The sequence below is a fragment of the Astatotilapia calliptera genome, chromosome 11 (assembly GCF_900246225.1).
Source record: "Astatotilapia calliptera chromosome 11, fAstCal1.2, whole genome shotgun sequence".
NCBI lineage: Eukaryota > Metazoa > Chordata > Actinopteri > Cichliformes > Cichlidae > Astatotilapia > Astatotilapia calliptera.
In genome coordinates, this window is record NC_039312.1 from 32,458,993 (window position 1) to 32,485,923 (window position 26,931).

The 26,931-nt window shown below is 40.7% G+C and overlaps 1 protein-coding gene across 2 annotated transcripts in view; it reads left to right on the top strand.

Annotated features, from left to right (window-relative positions):
• Positions 1-26,931, top strand: part of rftn1b (raftlin, lipid raft linker 1b) — a 145,007-nt gene that overhangs the window by 55,096 nt on the left and 62,980 nt on the right. For both annotated transcript variants that reach the window (XM_026185312.1, XM_026185313.1), the window contains exon 5: positions 18,070-18,247. In XM_026185312.1, coding sequence (XP_026041097.1) covers positions 18,070-18,247 — 178 coding nt within the window. The remainder of the gene's footprint in view (positions 1-18,069; positions 18,248-26,931) is intronic.

Below are 26,931 nucleotides of genomic sequence, written 5' to 3' on the forward strand. Positions count from 1 at the left end.
AGCACCTAGAAGCAGTTCAGCCCCACATTATTAGCGCATCTATGTCCACTCGCAGCATCTAGGAAGCGAATTATTCTGTTCTGCATGCAGGTGTGATCCCATCAGTTGTGTTACTGTGAGAGTGTGAGGCGGGAGAGCGCAGGAGGTGCAAAAGCACAGACAGAGAGTGCGTCTGGTGTCTAGAAATTCTCTGTAATATAATGTGATTTTATTAGAATAACTGCGCTCCGACGTTCAGTATGTGGTCTGCTGATTAGGTGCTTCTGATTGATTCTGCGCACGTGAGCAGAAGCAGCTCAGTGATTAAGTGAGTGGTTAAGGGGCTAATAGCAATACAAAGCAGGTAAGAAAGAATGAGCTGGTAAAAGAATTAACAAGCAAGCGTAAGTAGTGATTCAAACCAGGAACTGTGCTGCCGGGCAGTGTTGCCTCAGGTAGCAAATCCACAGAGTGCGACTGGCTTTGAAGACTTTTCAGATGACAAAACACAACACAGTGGTTTATAATGCTGCGAGGAGGGATTCTACAAATTATTACTGCTCTTTTTTTTGGCTTCTTTACCAATTCAATGCAGGATTCACTGAATAAATAAATCTGTCTGCAACCACAGACAGACAGACGATCTAAACCTACCACACTGTTTCTCAGGTTTTGGCCTCCAGCTGCACTACAGCAACACTTTTTCACCAAAAAACAGTGTTTGCAGAGTGGAAGCTTCTGGAAATGCAGGCGTAACATTTTAGTAAGAAAATTAATCGAGCCTTAGCAATAAACCCAGCATGCTCTGTGTCTATGTGGTAAAAAAGTTAAGACAATAATGAACCTTTTATTGTAATCATCCGTTATATAGTCAATATAGTTTATCACCCGAGATAGGTGCTGTTATTTACTTGCATTTGTGGATTTCTGTATGTCAGCAGCAGTCCTGGAACTGCTGTTTACCAAGTTATGTGAGCTGCAGTTTTATGTCTTTTGGCATGAACAGAAAGATGTTCATGAAAACAGCACAATGAGTCCTCTGTATTTAAACACAAAGAGAACAGAGGTTTATTCAGAGTCAGCAGAGTAACTGGGCTGTACGAATCCATCACGCTGCCATATGTTGTCTGTGATGTGCCGTATTGTTGTTTGTCAAATTAAAGAGGATAAAGGAGATTTACCAAGAACTGTTTAGGTGTTTAAGTGAGGACAGGTGGTCTTTTTAGTAGTTTCAGATGTGGCCAGTTATGTAGAACACAGTCCAAGAGTCCAAACAAGTAACTGAAAACAGGAATGCTGTTGCTGCAGGAATGGTGACAGAACCAGCAGGTTTTAAGTTGTTCAGCACCATACAAAGGCAGTTTATGTTGGGCTTTCCTTTGTTTCTGGAACTCTACTGGAGGAATGACACTAATTTTACGAAAGTTATTCCCTCATTTGACATATTGATGTTAGTGGAGAGTGATATCTAACAAAGATATTCATCATCCCATTTATTGAGCACCTTGTGGCCTATGGATGAGGAAATTGTGATTGTAGAAGAGACCACCCTCATCAGGATAGAAATTTTTCATCATCATTGAATGAAGGTGATCACTCACAACAACTCTGTATCGATTTGCACTGACCCTGCAAACCCATCCATCCATTTACTTAAGTGCCAGTTAGTATGGCGAGGGGACTGGAGTCTATCCCAGCTCATTTTGCGCAAGCGATGGTACACCCTGCACATGTCTTCCACAAGCAGCCAATTCAGAATCACCAATTAAGCCGTCACGCGTGTCTTTGGACTGTGGAAGAAAGGTGGAGCAGCAACTATATGGACGATGCAGACGACACACCAACCCGGTCTGCTCGCTACAGGGGTCAAAAGTTCAGATTTTTCCTTTAATTTGTCAACCATCCACATGTAAACCAGTGAGAAGGCGAGAAAGTGAGTGAGTGAGTTAAACTGCAGTCATTAGGTGGAAGGAGCAAGAGCAAGTGTGAGATTATATGTGTGCGCACCATAAGTGAGTAAGCATGTAAGTCAAAGGGGAATGGAGTGAATACAGTAGGTTTGTGTGTGTGTGTGTGTGTGTGTGTGAGAGAGAGAGAGAGAGAGAGAGAGAGAGAGAGAGAGAAAAGAACGAGGGGGAGAGAGCGAGGCACCAGCAGGCCCAGTGACTTTCCCAGTGACTCATTAGGTAGGTAATTAAGGCACAAAGCTTTGGCCCCAGGGCCTCACCGAGCTGCACTCTGAGCTGAGACTGCTAATGACGGCGTCCTGGACGAGAAAGAGAGCGAGAGAAAGAGAGAGAGACATAAGATGGGGAGAGAAGCATGGATTAGTCCACACAGCAGGAGCCCTGGCTGCTCCTTACATCCTCACAGACAGAGAGGTGAAAAGGCAGAGGGGTCGATAGTGTTCACACCCTGCAGGGATGTAATGGACAGTAAATCCAACTTAACTCTGTCTCTTTTCGTTTACACAATAATGTACAGTTTACTCTCCTTTGGAGGCCACACAATGAAATGTAACACGGATCTTTAAAGCTGAAAATGTATAAGATCTACATTTTTATGGATGGCTTTGTTAATTTCTTTATCATGTTTAGTGGTAATTACCAGATGTTGGTGTAAATCAAAGATGGTTCACACAGTGAACGTATCTGCTAAACATCTGGAAAGAACAAGTCTGAGACAGTGCTGGAATTATGGGGGAGTCGGGGAAGAGCACACCCCTCAAGAGAGAGCTGAGTTTTCCCTAAAAGCAACTGAATTTCAAGTTGGAGAGCTTTCAAGACAATCAATATGTTCAATAAATAAAGTATCAACAAAATATCAGGATCAGATTTTCATGCAATTTTAAATGTGCCTATGCCACTTTGTCCGTTTCAGTGCAGCTAATTTTTTTTAATGTCATTAATGAGCGTAACACAATCAGTCTGGACATCTGTGCAGTGTTTTTATGCATCGCAGCTCAGGAGCTGCTTCATGCACCGTTCTGTGTGTCTGTGCATAATAATGGTGTCAGATTGGCTCTGCTTAAAGACTAAAGTCTACTAAAGCACATCTCCTCAAACAGCTGACAAAAGTATCCCTTCTGTCTATCAGTGCACCCTGAGCCACTGTACTTTGATCAAGTTAAACTCAGCTTTATGTCAGTCACAGAAAAAGAAATTGAAAAAATAGAGTCAATAAAATATCTTTGTGGGGATTTTTTGTTTTGTTTTTAATTAAACTACAGTCTGAATTTCTCTGTGATTCATACAGGTTATTAATGATCCATGACTGATGACCTTTTTATTTTTATCTTACAAAGCAGTAAACTCTAATAAACTCCCAACTGTCTGCCTTGCCAGAGAAGTTTATAAAATATTGACTATGCCCACCGACTTCTTTGTTTTTCTTACTACACCAGAATTTTAAACCCTGTGTGGGTGCGATGGTGGTCAGATACTAACCAACGTAAGGCAATGTTTCTGCTTTCTAGTCACAGTGTGGAACTGTGATCGAGCTTAAATATTAAAAACTACCTAAAAAGATTATAGATTTATGATTACATCCTGTGATATTTTAATTTAAGTGACTTCTCCCAACTCTTTAGTGTTGGGAAACTGAAGGTAGGTCTTGCAAAGTCTATTACAATAACTGCTTAACCTGTTAACTGTGATTTAAGCTTGAAAGCTGAAAATCCAAGAAGCTTACCAAACATCAGCACAATCTTTTTGTACTGTGTCACAAAATTCAAAAAGGTTTTCAGGCTCACCTTCCACCACCCTCATCTAGTGATAAAATAGTTTCCTATTGTTTCTTTTAACTGTGTTTTTATTTTATTTGTAGTAGTTTCATCATATTCCTCTAAAATATGCATAGCTCGTGACTTTGTGGTTACTTACAATTTTCCCAATGTGTGCAGCACAGGCGGTAGAAAAGGGTGACAGATTAACCTGCAGTCGACCCATAATGACAGCCTTCGCTGCTTTCTTCACAGAAATAGTTTGGAGCTAGACTTTAAGGCTTTACGTGTTTCCTGCAATTCACTTCAATTTTTTTATAGTGCCAGTTCACAACAACAACAGTAATCTGAAGGAGCTTTGTATCGTAAGGTAAAGACTCTACAGTGTTTGAGAGAGAGCCTCAATGATCGGATAATCCCCCGTGAGCAAACACAGTGACAGCAGGGAGGAAGAAATCCATTTTAACAGGAAGAGACCTCCAGCAGATCCAGCATTAGCGAGGAGCAGACATGTGCCCTGACTGAAAACGCCAAAGGAATGAAAAGACAGGAGTGAAGGTGACATGCATCAGAGGTTACCTAGAAGTCTGGTTTGAAAGGCTTCAGATGTTTCAGAGTCACCTTATCCAGCCATAAATATGAGTTTTAGCAAAAATGTCTAATCCTAAAAGTGGAGTTGGAGGTTATGCTGTTAATAGGCTACAAAAATTCAAATTTCTGCACAGTCTCACATAAAATGGGGCAGCTGGTCAACCTTATGGGATGGGCGTACCAATTACTGGTTTATTAACACTCAAAAGTGGCTCAACCACAGTAACAGACACACTGCAAGCAATGAAGTAAAGGCTGGAAAGAAAAAGAGGAGGCTAAATAAAATGATTTTAGCATTCAGTAGATGATTATTGTCTGAACAAAAGAAATTGATCCAGTACAATGACAAACAGGGATTATTGTTATTGGAGCTGTTCCTCGTTTCAGGCTTATAAGGGGCCATAGAAGTTCTGCGCTAGAGATTTAAGTTTGATAATTATGCCACACAGGCCTGTCCGCAGTGGGATTTCGTATTTTATATTCTCCTTGAGAATGCTTTAATTCCATAGGCTTTTTGGACTGTGCACAACTTGTGACTTACAATGAACAGCAAATATTGGTTTTGGCCATGCTAGCCAAGTTGAGGTCTTATCGCTCGCTGTTTTTTTCATTTCACTATCACACTGCTGGTACCTTCTCCTGCCTTGAACCACTATCTGGACATTAAGGACAAGAAATGAGAGGAAAATACAGAATATAGACTCTCAATTGTAGAGGCAGAGAAAGAGGTTAAGAGCAGAAGAGACCCTTCAAAGATTTTGCTCTTCTTAACGCAGTAGGGAATGGATGGCGGGGTTTTTTGTAGGAGGGGAAGCAGCAGAGAGCAGTGGTGGTAAAAGCGAGATAGAGAGAGCGAAGGAGAGTAGATGGTAGTGGGGTAGATTCCCTGGCGAGAGCAGAGGCAGAAAAATGGGCTAAATGTACAGAGGACGCAAGCAGAGAAAACTTCCCCCTCCTGTGGGAGAGGGATGAGAGAAAGCAGAGCAGGGGGAGAGCAGGGAAAAATAAAAGAGGCGGCGGACAGAGGAGTTGCTGGCATTTCCATTTTGAGCTCGTATGAAGGCTAATGACTCAAGGCGGACTGCTGAGGCTGAGAGAGGGTGCTGCAGGTGGTCCTCACAGGACTGGAGCGCTCCTGAGGAGACTAAGGCCATTTTAATTGGACACTGAATAACGATATGACTACTTCACAGAGAGAATAGCAGGGTGGTGCCTTCAGTTCCAAAAGGCCAATTACAGTATATTCATGTTGCTTAGCTTTTATTAAGACTTTATGAGAGAGCACAGACTTGTAAGAGCTTATAATTCTGCTTGGGAAACACATGTTGCAGCACTACATGGTGGTTTCTTTGGAACAGAAAATAACTAAATAACGCTCCTAAAAACAAAGTGTCTCCCTGCTGTGTTGTCGAATGTACACAAAGCCATATATGCATAGATAAAAAGAGCCACACAGTCACCTCTTGAGTTATAGCTGGGTAGCCAAAAACAAGGATTTCTGGAGATTTTTATTTTGCAGTTTGAGTTCAGAAAACAATTCTGAAAACAATTTGTTAAATGTCAGTCATATGTGAGATTGTTTTCTTGATTGAAAAACTATTAGTTATGCTTTAAAAAGGACAAAGTTTTAAATCAGCAATATATATACGTTTTGGGGTTTTTTTGGCCGGGGGGCGGAGCTGTCTCAGCTTCCACAGGGTGAGAGGCAGGGTGTACCCTGGACAGGTCGGCAGTCTGCTGTTGCAGGGCTAACAGAGCAACAGATGATCATTCACATTCATATCCACACCTATGGGCAATTTAGACTCACCAACTAACCTAAGCCATTAAATGCATTTCAGTGGACTGTGGGAGGAAGTCAGAGTACCCAGAGAAAACCCCCCCACACACAGGAGAACATGCAAACTACACACAGAAAGGTCCTGGCCAGATGCTGGATTCAAGCCCAGGACCTTGTTGCTGTGAGGCAACATTACTGCAGTACTCCAGGTGTCCCAAAGAGGACAACATAACAAAGGACTTTACTTTGGAAAAAACAAGCAAACTAATTTTTAATATTATTCACGTTTTATTATCCATCTAATCACCCGCTGAGAGTTTACGCCTCTAATTAGGCCTTGCTTTTTCAACGAATGATATAACAAGAGTCCTTCATTAATTTGTGCTGGAAATGTTGTCCTAACTTTCATTTAGACTTGCTAATGCAGACTCCTTAACTCTCATTCAGGAAAGAGGCAGAAACATGTGTAGAGGACACACAAACTTCCAAAAGTCCCAGTTGGCAAAATATAGTACGTTGTTTGTGGTGTGATTTTTACTTGTGCAAGACTAAGTTCACAGTTATCACTCTGTAGTTATTATAAAAGACTAATCTAATGCAAATTCAACTTTAGAGTAGACAGTAGTAACTGATGCACTGAAGGACTGTGATCCATGACCGAAGAAGAATGTAGGACAGGGGTGTAAAGCTGGGTGACCAGTAACCCCCTGAGATGCCTTATTATTGATGCCATTTTGGACAAATTTTATCGGTCTTTGTCTTTAGGTCTGAGAAAGTAGATCCCAATATTTTAATTGCAGCTGCGATAAAAATGAAGCTAAAACCAATTTTAAATTTCTGGGCTGAAAAACCCAAACAGTCAACTTCATTGTTGCTATGCAAATATTCATTACAGGTACATTACATGAAACAACACTGAGAATCACCAGGTGTCACCCTGTCTGTGTTAACGGGTACTAAGCAACGCTGATGTCGTACCAGGAATATATTCCCCCCGTCCCCAGTGGCACAGCGGCATTTTCAATGACTTCTTTTCATTGGAAAGAAAATAAAGACACTCTGTCCTCTGCAATTCTATCCACCAGTATGAACACATCAGCCACTAATTGAGCTGTTAGTATTAGCAGAAACAAACAATTCTCTAATCATGATGATATGAGTCAATATCACCGAATGAGAGATGTGACAGATAGGAGCAGCAGGATCAAAAATCAGTTGCAGTGGGTGGATAATATATGCTGGGTTATTTTCTCCCCCATGCAAATGTGGTTGAACCATTTCTCCCAGAGGCGGTGCGTGACGTGTGTGAGCGCACAGCCTCGGCACTCCAATCTTTCAGCTTATTAATTTCATATTTACTCATTTATTTTTAAATGTGGTGAGTGATGGAAATGCGGCAGGCTCCAGCTCAGAGGTGCTTACATGGCAGATGGGTTTATAAGGGGAAGTGAGCCAGTGTCAGAGGCAGGGATTCAATTCAAAGTTGACAGATTAATTTTTTTCATTTTTTAACTTTTATTATTCCCAGGAAGTCACATTTATGTATGGAAAGTAGAATAAGGATACATGTGTTGTGCTGTGCTCGGGACTCAATACAGAAGAAACATTTATCCAGTCTAGGATTTAGTGCCCTGCTCAAGAGCATACTGACAAAATCTTGGAGGTAGAGGAAAGTGTTTCTAATTCTGCACAAGCAAACAAAGCCTTACCTACATGCATCCTGGATAAACCATGAACAGAACACAACAGAGTTTAAATATGCAGTCAACCATCCGAAACAACAGACGGTGCACAGGAGAGGTGGAGAGCTGAGTATATGCAGGGTGGAGTTGGTGGAGATGAGTGTCGGCGGTGACTTGTTTAAGGAGGATAGCAGCAAGCGTGAAATGCAAGGTTTACAAGATGGTAAGCAAGGAGCTGAAAAGTGTTCAAACCAAAGCGTTTCAGAGGCAATCATATTTCTCAAAGATAGTATTGAACTGAAGCGACCTGTTTAATTTGGTTTGTGCAAAACTGCCAAAAACTTCAGTGGGCAACATCGTGAGTCAATTCCCGTAATTGGTTAAAATGACTTCATCTTTTAAAATAGCATGTTTACAATGTTGGTACCAAATCTGAATTTAGTCCCCATAGCTAATTTTTCCTTCATGAGAGCTATATGGGGATGAATCATTTTCTTCTGATTTTTTCCCCCCCTAAAATTCATCCGTTTGGATATTGTTAAAGCCTAGAATTAGGAATGCGGCTGCTTTAACTGACGGAAGTGGGGGCAGAGGTAGCTCAGAAGATAAAGTGGTTGTGATCGGAAGGTCGGGGGCTTGAATCTACCGAACGGCTACTCTGAGGTACCTCTGAGCAAGGTATCGTGCCTACACGCTGCTCCCCGAGCGCTGCACTGGTGGCTGCCCACTGCTTCACTGGGTGAATGGGTTAAATACAGAAGAGTAATTTCTCTATGGGGACTAAAACATACACACACACATTGGAAATGCTGACAGGCTGCTGTAGCTGATAGCTGCTTGCTAAATCTGATCTCTGCTAAGTCTGCGTCATCAAATTGGGCCATTTGTGCTGTTGGTACCTTTTGGTGGATTTCTGACAGAGTTATTTGATAGTACAACATGACTTCATGGCTTCCTGTGACGTCTAGACTGTCCAAAAAGTATGTGCTCTAGTTTTGGTCAGTGAAAGTCCCATATTTTACTTCCATAATGTGCTAGTTAGCACTATATCTTGATGCATGCTCAAAACATGCACGTTCCTGAAAATAATACATCAAAATGAACGGAATCAACTCTCTGGGACTACTTAGCACTAATTAGCAAATGTACAGATCTGTAAGTTTCACCTATGCCGTTTAAGCAACCTGCTAACTGCTCATTAGCATCAGCTGAAATGTTAGCACTCTGTTGTCTCGTCTAAAAATGGTCATTTATGGGTCCAAAAATAATTGCACATATTGAACGCGATGCTAACGATAAAGTTTCAAAACATGTAGTCCAAAAACAAATGAGGGATGTCGCACTACAAATACACTTTACACACAGTCTATGATCATATTGGGTTGTAACAATGACTGTGTTTTCTACAGTCATTGTGTTGTAATCACAATGAGTAGAAAGTAGATTTCTTTTTAGGTTACTAATCCAATTGAAAGCTGTAAATGTTTAGATATGTGTTTAAGAAGATGCATATTCACTACATAAAGTCTGCTATGTAATGGCATGACTTTGTATATCTTACACAGACGGTAACATTGCTTTCTGGGACAATCAAATATGTGTGAGGTTGCCTTTAGGTGGTTTGTAATGTGAATACTGTGTTTTGTTGTTGGAGTCAAAACTATTACTACAAAAGGTAAAAATGGATAAATAAATAAATAAATAAATCTGTCTGTGTGTCCAGAGTTGTAAAAACCTGTCTTGCTATGCCACATGCTTTCAGACGCATGCCTCTGTCTCTAATCCTGGATTGCATTTTCCAACAAGCCGTCCAACCACATCATTATATTGGCTATTTGTGCTTATCATGGGCTTTTCTAAAATTACATAGGAGTGTTTCCACCGCAATAGTAAAAGGTCTGCCTGAGGTGGTAGGTGAGGTGAGGTAGTTATGGCACAAACACTGGGGTTTGACTCATATGTTGAACTATTTTTAATGTTTATTGGATGGCAATTTTTTCACTCTCTGTTTGGTTAAGGTTGGACACTGAAAGGAGCTGATTAGGAAAATATGATGGTTTTACAATGTTAAATACATGTTGGAAAGTTCACTTTTAAGGCACCACTATATTTGATCCAATCTCAGGGTGATAACACCAGCACATAAACAACTGTGGTTGATGATGTCGAGCAGGTCATCTAGTAAATCAGAAGGTTGGTGTTTTGATTCCACCAGCTCTTCCAGTCAGCATGTCAAAGGGGTGATGCTATTGAAACCCAAATTGCCACTGATGCCAGCATTTTGAAGGGCGAGCAACACTAGAAAAATGCTATAAAACACCAGTCCCAGTAGGTCATCTGGGTCATATTCAGGGAAAGGACACATTAATCTTTTCTTGTCGTAGCCTCTTGCACTGATATGAGCAAATATTTAGTCTGAATGCACAATGAATGTTGCTGAGAAAAATTGGAAGGCATTACCATCCAATCGCCCAAACTACCTTAAGTAGATGCTAAGGAGGTGTATGATGCATACTTAAAAGGTAATTGAATGCATCTCAGTAAGTGGGATGCAGAGGTTGCTACTTCCAGGTTATTGACACTGTGATAATAGCATTTAAATAATCAAATTGAAATTTGCATATGTATTAACTTTTAAAAGATGCGACAGAGAGCGGCTCCAGCATTCCTGCATCCCCGTCCGTGAGGTGTTGCATGTTGTGATGATCTTGGCAAACGCTGAACATCACGGTTCGTGTTGCTTAGATCTCCTTCGGAGCCCTTTCCCGTTCGTCATCCAGGCTGTCATTTTTTGTGTGACTGGCAAACAGCTTCAGTCACATCTCTAACACATGGGCTGAACTCTTTTATGGGTCTGTGGATTGGCAGGACAGGAAAACACAGACAGATGCGATCAGATTTGTTGGTGTAAATATAAGTCTTTTAAGCCATATCTGGATCTTTTCCAGACATGGAACATGTGAAATGGGGGCTTCTGCCAGTTCCAAGTGATGAGTCAGTTAAATATGTGTGGCCAAGTGTGGAAGGTCAGCATCACAGGAACACTGTAAGTGGAACGGGTGTTTATTATTTACTCTGTTCCTCAGCTGAACTCTCTCATTTACGCATATTCAAACTGTTTACATCTTCACTATGAACTCTGCTGAACTCACTCACACACACACACACACACACACACACACACACACACACACACACACACACACACACACACACACACACACACACACACACACGCAGTCTATCATAGTTAGTTCCAATTGTTTCTTCCTTATTACTTGTGTTAATTGCATTTTCTTTATAACTGATATTCTGTTTCATCTGTGAGTTTGTCATTCTGAGGCTTCAGTCCATTCCTACGCCTTACTCATTACAGGACCTCTTTCTCGATTTAATTTGAATGCCTATAGAATAATTTTTTTGATATGTATAGTGCACTATGAGAATAAATGACAAGCAATATGCAATAAGTTTTAAGAGGTCAGCGAAATGGTGGCAATATAATCACATGCCGCCCGACCAGAAGGCAGATGTTTGAGTTCTGTCTGGGAGAGCTATTTTTACATGTTCAATTAACTTTGGCTTTTGACATATCTTCTTCTCTCACTCTTTTCTTGGCTTCAGGCTACAAAACTATTTGATTAGGTTCAGCAAAATATATTGTTTGTGATTAAAATATACCCATTCATAATGTCTGTGCAGTTCAGATTTCTCCCATTGCTGCAAACTTCTCTGAAATGTTCCTTCAGCAGTGAAGTGTCCCTTGACAGCAACTACACCAGCAGCACACATTTGCCTGCAGTCTCATCCTGTCTATCACAGACATTTAGGGACCTCATGAAGTATATCAGACGACAAGGCAAAATTTAACTAAAGGGAGACCCTGTGCATTACTCTCACACTTAAGGGTCCTCATCATGATGTGGGGAACAGAGAGTGTGAACAGTTTAACGTTTAAAAGTTTAACATTTTTACATCATTTTGCACTGTAATGAGTAAATGGCCAAATCCATTGAACTTGAGACGCAGCAGCAGAAAAGAAATTCTATAAGCTTCATTAAGTAGCTTTTGTAAAGGTTTATGCTATAATCTAGCAGTTATTAAAATAATTATCCACCAACTACATATAAAATATGGATCAAGGCGACATTACCCACCGGTTTTCTGGACTTTACATATTGAAGCCTCAAATATAGCTCAAAGTGACGATATTTAGATGAGAGGATATAGTGCTACGTTAACGCTTGTAAGCAGTAATCACAATATAAATAAAATACAAAAATGTAATACAACAAAATTTCAGCACACACCTCACATTAGGTCATAATATTTGCCAGATGATTCCATCAAAATGCTCCAAAAAAGCACCAGTCCAGTGGAATAAATAACATAAATAAATACGAAATAGAAAAAAAAAAAATTTCAACACTTCACCTTTTTGAATTAAAATTTTGCTTCAAACATGTTTATTTCGGCTGTAAAGTGAAACATTTTAACATGGGAGTCTATGGGGATTGAGTTACTTTTGGTGCCACCCCAAGTGGCCACTGCAGGAACTGCAGTTTGTGACACTTGTGTATGGACTTCATGTACCAGCCCTGGAGGCTGCATCATGGATATGTTGGAAAACTTCCAACATCGTAAACTTTTAACTTCAGTCAGAATGTTTAATAAGTAAGAAATACACCATGACTCGATTAATTTTATGGGCCTTTTCCACAGTTTTTAATTTTAAATGGCTTCAGTTTTTCCCTCATCTGCCTGTAATGCTCAGAGGATCACTGCAAAACTCTGATATTAATAAGTAGTCATACTCATGCAGCACTAAGTTATGCTTAACCATGATCTGTCACGCACAGCAAATGGTGAGTAAATGATTTTGCATCTTCCTGTTATCCAGAGGACACAGCCATCATTCCCCATCCATACATCCATACATACATTCACGCCTTTCCTTTGTCTCCTTCTCTGTGTTTAATGGCAGTCTCTATCTGACAGCTTTGTGCTTACACAATTTTCCAGAAAACCAATTTGTTGGTTGTCAGCCAGAAGCTCTTTTTTTTCTCATTATTTGTCACAAAGCGATTTGTTCCTGTTAGTTTAGGGCTCTTCTCTGTTGATATGTGCAAGAATTTTCTTCCAGGGTAAACAAAAAGATGGAGTGAAGTAATTGGCTGCCAGTTTGCATGTAAGGTTTACCAGATTCGTTGTCTGATCGACCACAGACTCCTTCAAAAAGGCCGGAATATTTGCAGTACAAAAACAACACCGACACTTGCATAGAGGAGTTATAAGGTGGCTAATTTACTCTCATCTACGCAAACAAAGCGATTCTCCTTGGCTAACATGATTTTAGGGCAGAGTAAACATCCTTACAACAGCAAGAGATTCAGAGAAACTCAGCACTGGGCATCATATTGCTTTGGGGACAGCATGATAAATAAAATTTGGTCTGATAAATAAATGTAGAGTCTCTGTATTTAAAGGCCTCTGGTTGAGATTATTAGCAGCTCACACAGTGATTAAGGCCAACTTAAGAAGTTTCCAGTGGCAGTGTTCACACTGCCTAATTGAAACCATTCCTTATTTACTCTTCTCAAATAAGGGGATCAGAGAGCAAGCAAAGTTGGTTTCATTTTCCACATATCTAGCACCTCATGAACCACGTGCACACGCAGTAGCATCCCTTCGGGGAAAGGACAGGGTGTTCGTGTTGCACCAAAATGAAAAGGGAAGGAATGAAAAAGCAAAATCACAGATCACAGAAGGATTAATTCCATTTCTGAAGGCAGTCAGCAGTGGAGGAAAGCAGCAAGAGAGGAGGAGGGGAAAATACGTTTCGCCCATTTGCAATGGCGGCCTATTTCTTTGTGTTAATTCCTCCACGCCTTTTAACTTCTAAAGCTCCTGCATTGTGGCACAGTAGGACAGAGCGTGATTGAGAAATTTGGAGGAGTATTTTTAGCCGAAGCATTCTTCTTCCCTGGAGGAACAGCATGTGATTTTTTTCTCCCTTTCCTCGTCTTTTTCTTCATCATCATCTTCTTCTTCTACTTTAGCCATTCCACAATGAATCTCTGGATTTGTACCCAGAAGGAAGAGTTGCGGTTTGGACTGAATCAGCTCTGTATCTACATCACAGGAGCTGCTGTCTGATTGGCACGAGCACGGTTGTTCCACAAATCCCTTGTGCCTCTGTTGCAAACCTGATGATATAGCGTAGCCAGCTTAAAGCACAACACATCATTGTTGTTATAGCATGCAGTGTCACATGCGTGAGCTTTAGATGACTTTGTCTGCAAAGTGCAAAGAGAGGGCAGCAATGGATCGCATGTAATTGGGGTTACATTATAAAATTATTAAGAAAATACAATCATCCCAGAATACATTTGAGCACATAATTAGATTATAGCTACACAAATAAGATTGCATAAGGATTTCATACTGTAAGCTCACAAAAAGCACATCCTGAAATATTGCATATATGTACCACAGTGCTGGTGTTATAAAAGTGTTTTGGGTTGGTGAAATAAATGCTGAATAAGCAGGCATTGCATTGTGTTGGTATTGAAAATGTTTTTTTGTTTTTTAATATCCAAAAGTACAAAAAAATATAGAAATCACATTAAACGTTTGAAGGGGTGATGTCATCCAGCAGCACCAGCTCTAATTGCTTTTGTTATTGTGATAACAAAATATATTTTTTATTCACACACATGCAGGAGGTATGTCATAATTCACTGCTTCACAAGCACACAATAACAACACTGACTGTGTATGACAGTGTGAGTGTCACGAGTTTAAATGCGCGGTGACTGACTGACTGACCCTAATCTGGCTCCTTGTGTCCTTGTGTTGAACTGTGAGAATATATAAGAAAAAAAAATCCCTGCATCTTGAGCACAAGGAATTCAATACACAGAGAGAGGCTGGAGTATTGAATAGACTATTAGTGTTTGTGGATATTTTTAGCCTTTGCTCCTTTGATGTTCAGGAACATCAGAGCAGTTTCTACACATGAACTTTGGACAACAACGAGATAATCAGGTCAGGATATTTTCAATTGTTGTCGAGTCTTTCATGCAGCACGGAGCAGGAAGTCGTTCACTCAGAGGATATTCTCTGTGTAGTTTAGAGCGTGCTGGAGGCAGGACGTGACGGTCACACTGCAAGTAGGGAGCTGGCAGATTAAAGACTGGCTATGTCAGACTCAACTGTGATGGGCATGTTCTCACATGCACGTTTGTCTAGTGATGTCTTAAAAAGCTCAGAGCCGCATGATTACAAAAAAATAGAATGTGCATTGTATAGTTTGGGGTTTTCTGATGTTTTCAGTGAAAGTGACAGCCAGTCTCACCCCCAGCGTTCCTGTAGCATGGACCAGATAACTTTAAAATGACAAAAAATAATAATAAAATTAAAAACAAAGTGTTAGCAAAAGGCTAATGAATAGGCAAGTTCAATCATTTGCTGATTTAGTAGTAATAATGCTAACTCCATATGGCTTTTGAACCCTGATTTATCACTCTTCTCTACACCTTCTTTGCCTCCTCTGCTAACTCTTCTTGTTGTTAAAGTTTCCACAGTTACTCTACCATCTGCCACTTCAGCTACATGGGCAAGTTACCTATAGCTACTGGGGAAAACAAAAGCGCTATCCTTTTCCTGTTTTGGTAGTGCAGTCAAGCCTTAATTTTCCTGAGAGATTTCGCACACGGTGGCAGACAGAACCGCATAATGAAAGCAAGGCTTGCAGGGAGCCAGTCTAAATGCTGATTATGCCATTATTTCATAGCCACTACACTGTGCAATCAAACTTTACTTGATAAGTTAAGCAAAAAAGCACGCTGATTACCTCTCTAAAGATGATTCATTCTTTTCATGAACTGTACTGGGATCATTTGAAAGGCTTGTTAGCATTGCTGACTCTACCTGAGACCAAACACAAAAAAACAGCACTGCTGGCATCGTCAGTCAGGTGAACCCACACTCGCCCTCGCTCTGACCTCCCATTGAACTTTAGCAGACTGACTTTTCCCATGGATCTGAACCTTTCGTTCTGTGTAGTTTCATTGACTCTAATTAGCCAAAGTGACATTTCCCATGTCTTGTGACAGCTTGTAAAGACAACCAGACCTCCTCATCCTCCTTTTTTCGTCTCTTCCCTCCGCGGTCTCTCGTTCTGCACCCAGCTCTTTATCTTGGCTCGCTCCCACTCACCCCAGCTGTTTAGCCTGCAGTTAATGTTGCCCCATACAGCGTACTGCTGTGATCCGAGCCATCATCTATCCAGGCCCAGGCCCCATTTTTACGTCTTTATGACTTTCTTGTTATGTGGTCACTGCTGCTGTGACTCTCCATCATTCCTCTTCTTCATCCAGATATTAAGCTCTATTTTCTAATGCAATTACTTTCATTCCTGAACTAAACCACTCTCTCTTCCCACACTCATTACCATACATCCAAATTGGCAATGTTGTCTGACAGAAGCTGTGTGTGGCTTGTTGTATTACAGCTGGTTGCTCCCTGAGTGAAACCATTGACAGCTGCTGTCTGCTGCAGGTTTTTGTCCCTCGAGTGTATGTCTGGGGTCCTTGCTGGAAGAAAAATAATGCTGAGAAGGAGCTTTTAGCAGCAGCACTGGCCTTAACTTTCTTTTTTTAGAAGCTCAGTGATTGCTGCTCATTAATGTCGGGGCTCCATCCTCTCTTCTTGGACAGTTAAGTTGAGCTGAGAGCAACTCCGAGTGTCAGAACATAGAGGGCTGCTGTGATACAGAGCCATAGCAATCAGCTCTGACTGGATTTTGTTTAACTCACAGATTGTGGAGCTGGAGCAAAAAGCTAACTGCCAAGAAAATGGAAATGACTCTTAAATCAGTATCTGAAGACAATATCTGTTATGCTTTCTGGTATAATTGTCAATAGATTTGTAATTGTAGGCAGGTCTATCTGGACTAGAAACTTTGTACAGTGACGAAGAGCTCAAGTGAGAGAAAAAAGGGTGAATCAAAAGGAGCTAACAGCCGTGACAAAGGATGGTAATTTCTGTCATTAGGTTGTGTGACAGAAATGGTTCAAACTCCAAGAACTGCAGTGAGAAATATTTCTCAGTACCTCCATTAGTATATTTTTTAACCCCTTAAAGCCTCAACTGTAAAATAATTGCCATAAAAATGCAAAAAATGGAAAGTTTATTGCAGAGTCTGACAAATTTCTTTAAGAAATTAATTACATTTTAATTACTATGTTTGACTTTCAATTTGTTACAGATTTTTTAATTGTTCAAAAGTGTATTGTGAAATTTATTTAGATTTTTCAAGAGAAAAAATTAGAGGAAGTAGAAGTCCCAAAACCTCAAAAAACTGTATGGATTAAATATGATAGCCCAGGCGTTAAGGGGTAAACGCCCTTGTGACCTTAGACATTTCTTTGTTCTCTACACACTGAGCTGCATGAAGGCTAGAATAAGTGTTACAAGTGTGCATGTCATAGTTGATGAAGAAAATGGACCTAAATGAATGCACAGGCAGAATGGGTGAGGTTAAAACATGCTGCTATACTTTGTATGCCGGGATCCAGAAAAATAAACAGGTGTGCAACAGTGAGTCAGCGATGGGTGAGTGTGACGAAAGAAAGAGCAAGAGCAGGTGATTCATAATGGAGGAAAGTCTGAGGACATTGAGTAGAAAGGTAGAGAAGAGCCAAATATGGAAAGGTTGAAAAAGGCCAAGAGACTAAATGGGGGGAAAGGAAAGCATCTGTCACTGTGACAGTCAGTGTCAAAAAGTTGCTATTGCAAGTCTTTCTGTTAATGGCTTAAAATTAATCATTGCCTCAAAAATGTACATATACCTTGTGTTACGATCAGTCCATGAGGGAAATCTGATTTTGTGTAATTTCAAATTGCATTCTGTGTAAATTCCTGTGTGAAAATGTGCACTAAAAGGATTTGTGAACAAATAAGTAAATTTAATTTACTTCATACTAGAGGAAATTTAGTTCATCTTTGTCGTTTTTGCCAGGAGAAAAACCCACTCTTGCAACAGCAGTGATTGCTTTGGAGAGTCTGTAATTTGTTCAGAGTAAACAGAAGAATGGCTGAATTATGAACATAGGCAGTGGTGGCTGACAGGAAAACACAGAAAACTTAAATGAACACAAATACTCCTGATTGCTTTGTTTGACAAACAAATGACACTTAACCTTCATGAGAACTTTTCTGCAGCTATCACTAAGCTGTAAGCTCTCACATTAAACCTGTTCCACATGCAAACATCTTTCTCTAACACACTTCTTCCCCACTTCTTTTCTCAGGTGGGACCTCCACTCTGCGCCTCTCATCAGTGCGAGAGCTGCCAGGTCAGCTGCAGGAGCTTTACCAGCAGGGTTTCATTCTGGCTGCTGTTCATCCATTCATCCATCCCTGTGGTCCAGAGTCTAACAGCCCACAGTACCAGCTCTACAGGGCCATACTGGTCCGATTAAATGACGGGTAAGAGAGTCATTTAAATGTGTAACTGGCTGAGCTAAGACTATTGTTACATAGGAGAGAGTTCAAATATTAATTCCTACTCAACCAACATACAGTTTTCTTCATGTCCCGAAAAGATGGCACACTGTCAGTAAAGTGTTTGTGTTAAAATTGCAAATACAGATATTTGAAAGAGGATGTAAAAAAGTAAACATATTTCAATATTTTAATGTGTACTACTTTAAAGTTTTCTGAAGTTAAATAAAATACTGAAAAAAAGGTTTTGGGGGGCGTTTTTTGGACAAGAATCGGCCTCACCATTAAACTGAGGGCTCTTATTAAAAGTATTTTACCAAACAAAGACTGGGGTCTGGCCCCGAGGCAATCATCTTTCATGGGCCTTAGACATCTTAGCCACACTTGTGGGAATAAGACCTTTCTTTGCACAAAATGATGAAGCCATTATAGTCACTTAAGAAAGCCTGTTAAGATTACTAATGTACCTTAATTGGTGTCATTATGCAGAAAAACACTTAGTGGGAATCAGGTTTTGATTCATCTTCTGCAAAAATGGTAGCTTGGCTTGTTGGTGGCAGACATCGGGGTCTACATAATGGTTATGTTTACGGCTATTGTGTTATAGTTCAGAAATTACTTCTTTTTTTGGAATGCATAATAGTAAAAAGATTTTCATCATTGTAATCTGAAAACACACTGTGGAGGCTCATATTCATTGTACAACCTTCCAGTGTTGCTATATTGACAGCACAGCATCACAACATCTGTTTGCGGCTCTGCAAGCTGTCACATGGGATTTTTCAGCACTCAAGCCAAAACTGGCTGCATGGCCCAAAGTCACCACTGCCCCCTACATCTGCCCTCCAGCCCCGTGCCTGAGCCCCGCCTTTTTTTTCCTGATAACTGTGGGTGTGGGCGCACATTTCAGTTGAGGCAGGACGCCAGGGAGCTGGTCCAATGGTGGTTGAAGGACATAAAGGAGCAGTGAATGACAGCACGGGGTGATGGTTACTTTCGGACCGGTCCGGTTTCTTCTTAATATCGCTTGTCCTGTAAATAGAAGAACACAGAGTTTTGACTGGATTTGATGGCCCCAAGGGTCATGAAATGTGATCAGTTTATTCAGGACCACAAACTGTGAAGTCAGTTAAAATAAAAACATGACAATCCAAAAGACAAAATCTATGAAGAGAATGTTTTTTTCCTTTTTCTGGCAGCAGTGACATGCAGACAGGTTGAAGCCCCAGTGGCTGCTGTGTCTGGCTCTGAAGCCCAGCTAAGAATTCAGGCCTGTTTACCAAAAACTGTCCACTGGCTGCAGGGCATGAACGTGTGTGAGTGTGTACGGGTTGACAGACAGCACTTGATCCTTTCGCCTGTTTTTTGGATTGTTTGTTGAGCCCCATTGACTTGCTGTCTTTACATTTGCGTCTCTACTAAAGTGTCTTGATATAAATGTATGTGCGTGACACTCGGGATAAAGATGACTCTCTGATCTACCTGAGCTGCATCAAATTCAGAAAAATCAAATTCCTCACAGCTTAAAGGAACATTACATCCAAAATCAAATTATGCACTTTACGTCCTGCAGTACTATTTATCTTGATTATTTGGATATGAGTTATCCAGGTTGTAGAAGTCTCTGCCTTTCCCAGGAATGCAATAGAGCTGCGCACATCTTGCAAGTACTGGGTTGGACCCCCTTTTGCCTTCAGGCCTACCTTATTTCTTTGTGGCATAGATTCAATAAGGTGCTGGAAGGATTCCTCTGACATTTTGGTCCAAATTCACATGATAGCAACACACGGCTGCTGTATATCTGTTGGCTGCATCCATCAGCGTAACTTTGTACTGAACATTGAGGGGGGGAGGGGTCAAGATCGCAGTCATAACCCCCCTGGAAATTACACCCTGGCTGCACCTCCAGGATGCAAATCTACTGGTCCATCACACCTCAAAGGTCCTACTGCATTGACATCTGGTGACTGTGGAGGTCAAGTGAGTACAGTCAACCCATCATCAAGAAACCAATTTAATATGATCTGAGCCTTGTCTCCATTTTACCTCGTGTTGAAAGTGCGGACTTTAAACTACAGTATTACCAGTTTTTATTCCTAACAGTGCAGGTTTTATTGACAATGTGTTGCGTAACACACAAAAATAGATTGCAGCCAACAAAATAACCATGTTTGCCATGTTTACACCTTACTGTGAATAACACAGAAATTGGTGGATTCCAGATGGTGGATTCAAACACAGGACCTTCTTCCTGTGAGGCAACAATGCTAACCACTGTGCAAATCAATCTGAGAAACTGAAGAAGTAGTTGCTAAAAAAGCTATCATGTTCAGATCATTTATTATTTCCTGTTTGTTTTAAAGCAGTTACACTCTAAATCCCTCATAAATACTTCAGCTCATCCCTGCATGATGGTGCCACTAAAGAGCTCCATTGTGTCTCCTGTGGCTGCTTGTGAGTCACAGTTGTCATGCAGACCTGGATCTCACACAGATGGAGCAGAAAAGACAGTTGGAGGCATTTGAGATATAATCTAGTTGTCACATTGTTTTTAATTCCTGTGTCACACGAAACAATGTAAATATATAAAAAGCACCAAAGTTCAGAGAAAAAAATTAGCTAAATTTGGAGTGAGCTGTTCCTTTAAACCACATTCCTAAAGACTGACAAACTGTTCCTGCAGATCTTTACTTGATGAGCAAAAATGCAACACCACAGTCACTAATCTACAGTGACATTTCAGTCATTTAGCAACTCTTTCACCCACAGCGACAATGCAATAACTGTAGAAAACCAATACCCAATATTACAAGCAACCAAGAATAAGGAGTGTAATAATAAGAGCTGCTGTGCCCCAACAGTTGTTCCACAACCACAGAGTGATCATATAAGAAAAACTATAAAACTAAAGGGAGGCTTACTCTGACAGGAATACTGATGTTCAAAGAAATAAATATTTGAAAACAGAAACAGGCATGCAACCAGGAAGGTGACAAAGTTTCAATAAAACAACATGAAATGAAACTTTGTTTATCCTTATGGAAAATAAAACAGAAAGAAAATAAACAAGCAAACTAAGCATTGCACAAAAACAGAACAAAAGATAAATAATGCAGCTCAAAAAAAGTCACAAATGAGAAGTAAACAAATTAGTTTGTGCAATTGTATGCTGATGATTATTTAAATTCATCGGAGGAGGGAGCCAGTCTTAAGATACCTCTTTCTTTTTCCTCATCCCTGCTAGTGTTTGCTGCAGATATCAGGCTTGTTTTTCTCCCTTCAGCGAAAAACAAAACAAAAAAGAAAAACCCTCCACTGATTTTTCTTGTTGTACAGTATGAGAAACAGCCTCCACAGTGTGGGATAATTCATCACAGCAAGCATGACAACTTAATTTGGGTTTGTCAGACTTTCTGTTTTATCTTTATTTACAGTAATTTTGGCAGAGTTGAGCAGTGCACGTCGTTACGATATGCCCTGCTTACTGTCACTCACCTGACAGCCGCTGGGAGACAGTGACGTCTCTGCCAGAAAAAGGGAAAAACATTTTTAAAAGACTTAGTTGCTATACGGTCATCTGAGGCATGCTTGCTCTGGAAATAATGAATGGAGAGGAGAGTTCGAGAGAGCGTTTACAGTAGGATGCTCGTCAGAGCCTGTCAAACAAACTCGTTTCTATAACGATTACCAAAACAATGACATATTTTCTGATGTGTCACATCTGTGTTAAAGGTGCAGGTGAGAGAGTGAATGGTAAATGGTAAATGGTAAATGGCCTGTATTTATATAGCGCTTTACTAGTCCCTAAGGACCCCAAAGCGCTTTACATATCCAGTCATCCACCCATTCACACACACATTCACACACTGGTGATGGTAAGCTACATTGTAGCCACAGCCACCCTGGGGCGCACTGACAGAGGCGAATGAATGAAATGCTTTAATTATTTGTTAACTCAAGTTCTAACTGAGGTGACACCTAAGAGAATGGATAATTGGAGATTTCAACATGGAAATCTACAGGAATTGATTTTATTGACTAATTTACTGATTTTATTTTTGGAATGGATCCCAAGTGGCTGCTTCAGGAACTGCAGATTTTGGCACCTCCATTTGGCGTCATTTTTCTGAATCATTGTTTAGCACTTGTTAAAACCACAGTGATAACCATATATATTAGGCTTATACTGAAGTGCATTGCATATAACATTTGTATCTCATAATAAAGATCCTTCCTATCAAAAGGATTGCAAAATAGAACTGAGTTATTCATTTTAAACCTGATGATTAGAGATGCTTTATTTTCTGTTTATGCAGAAAATAAAGCTGACTTTTACTCTGCTAACACCAAATGCATGGATTATATTACAATTACACATTAAAGAAAATTAATGAAATGCCCCTATATGATGCTGTGAAACCTTCACAAGCCAAAAAAAATCACAAGTTGAATCTTATTGAAATAAAGGTCAACACGGTAGCATCTGCAGATTTGTCAAAAATCATATTTATTCAAATTAGTTTCAGTCCTTTTCCCCCCTGGACACCCATGCCCCACCTGCAGGGGTTTGGTGTAGTTAGAATGCATGGCACCTTATCTTCCCTCCCTTCTGTGTCCATTAGTAATCACCTCCGATGCTGTTGTATAGAACACTTCAGGCTCACTTTTGGCATGCACAGATATTTGTGCACATGGTCTCTGCTCCCCTTTGCTCTGGAAAACTGGACAGCAAAAATATTGACTCATTGAGTGAAAGGGCAGCAGCTGAATAGACTGCATTTCTTGTATTTTTTTTTCTTAAAGACATGCTTGCCTTGCTCCTGTGAAAAGGGACACCATAAGGGGGAAGAGGAATGAAAGAGAATCACAGCTGGATAGAAAGAAAAAGACAGAAGGAGGCTGAATGCTGTTTTAAAAAAAAGGAGAGACAGAGATTGAGTGAAAAGGGCAGGGAAGTTTACCATCCTTTGATGGCCTCAACCGAATGCAAGGCCCAGGCTTTATCTGCAGTGTCTGTCACCGTGGAGACAGCTGCTCACATCAGCACCAGCCCAAGGGAATCCAAAACTCCACCAGGGGATCAGGGAAGAGAAATCAGCAAAACCAGAAAGGAGAACATCTCCTCTGCTGTTCGCTTTCCCTGTCAGGCCCAGGGATCAAAAGAAGAAGAAGAAGGTGGGGAGGGGTGCAGGGGTTGGGGGGATGTGGAGGGTTACAATGAAAACATGTCAGCAGGCAGCCATTCATCCATCGCTCCAAAATGAACAGCTTTTTGTGACTATACAGAAAACAAAGTGAAAGTCAAAATAGAGGAGCTGACTGGTGTACAGCAGCTATATTTATATTTGACATGCACAGTATGTCTGCAGACACAATCCCAGTTAAGTCTCTACAGTATTAACCTCAGTGTGAAAGGCTCAGTCAACAAGGCAATTCAAATGGACGGGGTGATGCTGTGGGAATTTAACAGAGAGCTTGTGTACATTCACCGTTATGTCATCTACACATGTTCAGATGCAGTCACCTGACTGACATCTTGTTGGGGGGGGGGTAAAACTTTAAAAACCCTATATTTTAATTTGTCACTGGTGGTGTTCAAGCCCATTACATCCTGCAATGGGAAAGAAGAAGAAATGCATACAAAATGGATTGCACCGTTTGAAAATTTAAAATGTCAACTGTCAAATTTTCCAGTGTTCAATTTGGTCACGATGGAATAGGGTTACAGTTCAGCAGGCAATGTCTGATGGGATATATTCATCATTATTGGGTAATTGCAAAGAGCTCCTGTGTGCTTGCAGGGAAAGTGAGAGATGAAAGAGAGAGATGGGTTGAGAGGGAGGATAAGGATGGAGAGTGTGCAAGAGGGATGGAGAAGGAGGAAAATAAAGAGGTACGGTCTGAAAACCATTACGGGGGGATTCGCTCTGGTGAAATTATTCACGAACCTGTGAAAATGTGACATTAGAAGAGTTGTGCTGTATTATTAAAGCACCACAGTGGCAGAGTGCTAAACATGGGTTCAGATGCACCCTGACTGTGTCGTCATAGCAATAGATGAGTTGGGGTGGGAGAGGACTGACACGACTTTGTTTCTGATGCAAAAAGGCCAGAAGGAAATTCATATTTTGAGTCATTCGCTGACTTTGCCGTGGAATGCTTTTATGCACCCTTGACTTCCTTTCTGCCGTGTGAGTGAAAAGCTTTTTTTGCATACAGAGAGTGCAGTTTAACTATTCTCAAGCCATTTCCTCAATTGGGTGATATTAAAGTAATGACTTAAAGCATTTTACTGAATGCACACATGCTTACTTAGTGTAAGTGAAAGTATGTTTTAGCTATATATTTCTATGAAATATAATACAGGAGGTGAGAGGTTGTGATTTCAGCAATGGTATCAGTTTTTGTGGGCAAGTAAAAGAGGGGATAAGTCATTTGCTGAGAGGTTTTCAGGTTGCTGGAGGCAAGTTTGGCCCACAAGTTGAAGAATATCCATCCAATGCTGTAATCAGGTTTTAAGCAGATAAGCAACAGGGTAACGAGAGTGACAGCTCTCGTGGTTAGTATGTCCACCACTTTGGTTAACAGTGAAGCCACAGCTCCCCCTTAACAAAAGAACTGAGTTGTTAAGTGTCCCGCTGTGGCTCATGAGGTAGAGCTGGTCATATACTAACCAGTCGTTCAGTCAGCAGCTCCCTCAGTGCCACTGAGCAAGATATTGAACCCACAAATAATGTGTGAATAGGTCAATGTGGCTTGTGTGGTTTGCAGCAAAAAGCACTTTGAGCAGTCATTACATTAGAATTAGATTTAGAAGAGTGCTCTGTAAGAACCAGTCCATCTACCTTTATTGTAAAATGTATATTTTGGGTGTCAGCATCTGTGAGAAGGGCACAAGATGTTTGTTACTGGTACCTTTCTGGTTTGTCTTTGTTGTCACTCGATCATCATTTACTAGGCTTTTGTTGGGACTAAAGAGTCCTTGTGCAGAGCAGAAAATATACAACATTTGCAAAAGTGAAACCTTGAAAACACTGATTAACACCTGGTGATGATTTATCATTTGCTTTGCTTTAAATGCATCCATATTTAGTGCAGCTTGGGGCTGCTGTGGTTAGCAGTGTCATCTCACAGCGAGAAGGTCCTGGCTTTGGATCCACCAGCTGGCTGGGGCGTTTCTGGGTGAAGTTTGCACTCTCTCCCCATGTCTGGATACTCCAGCTTCCTCCTACAATCCAAAGACATGCATGTTAGGTGAAATGGTGAGCCCAAGTTGTATCCTCTCCCTGTGATACCTCTGCAGGAGATTCGCGACCTGTCCTTGGTGTACCTTTCCTCTTGCCCTATGACATCTGAGATAGGCTCCTTCCCAAATGCATCTTTAAATTGGATAAGTGGAAGAAAATGGATGGGTGGATGGATGTGTCAGTATTTATAAACAATGACAAGTGCAAGGCCTTCTGCTACACTAGAAAATTTGCCTGTTTTCCCAAGTGGTTAAGTCATCAGATGATTTCCAGTGGGCTCTCAGACTGGATGTTGCAATACCTAACTCTTTATTGAGCAACACTCAGGGGTAAATAGTCTGTTTTTGGTTTATGGGGAGACAGCTATGATCTCAGCTATTACCAAAGAAGTAAGCGGTTATTGCCAGGAATTACCAATCGCTAACCAAATATCTTCTTCTTCTTAATCGAGCTGTGAGTCGCCAAAAGTTATCTTCAGAGCGTTGTTCTGAGAATAATATTTTGAATAATAGACAACAACTAAACTTGTTTTGGACATTTTTTCAGTTTGGTGTCCACTGGAAAACAATAATGTATCAACAGAATCACTTTTCATACTTCAGTGAACAAAGTGTAATTGGAAACCACAGATTTACAGATGATGTTGCCACTACAATGCTAAAACAAATCCCAAAGCAAGCCATTAACAGGTAATATGCAATTAGTTTCCATGTGAACGTTCAGCTCCAGTGGGAGTGATTAGTCTAACAAAAGATGTTCTATGGAGAAACAAAGCATGTGACCCGTCTGTGGCAAGAGACGAGAGAGGATGGAGTGGAGCAGGTGTACTCACACAGGAGGGAGCTCCACATAGGTGGGCAGGCATTTGACACCCGTCTAACCACACGAGGCTTTAGGGGTTGACAGCCGGTGCTGCAAGCTGCATGAAAAGTCACCGTTTCACACAGTGAAGATGGACTGCAGGTGATGCAGCTGCTATTTTTAACCCAAGGCCTCCCTCCAGGACTGAGAGCTCAGTTTGAATTGTTTCCCCTGCCCTTTCCTTCTCTCTGCTTGCAGAAGTCTCTTCCATGAACGTTTAGTATTATTTTCCAAACCTCCTCCATAGAAAACATTTAATAGCACAAAAGTAAAGGAAATGATTGCGCTTCAGAGTGATTTATTTATTTTAAAGTCTTTTAGAGGGACTGAATCACTTTTGTTTGAATGGCAAATGATCGGACGTTGTTTTAATTTTTCTTCAACATCCAGTAAAGTGAAGGACACTTTGTTTCATCCTTTGAAACTTCTGTCACATAACTGCACAATAAACCTCTGGGTGTTTTCTCAAAGCATGTTTCATAAGGTCGAAAATGTGAAATCACATTTTAAAAACTGAGACTGTAACAAAACAAATGCTTCCCTCTCTGCTGCACCGTGTAA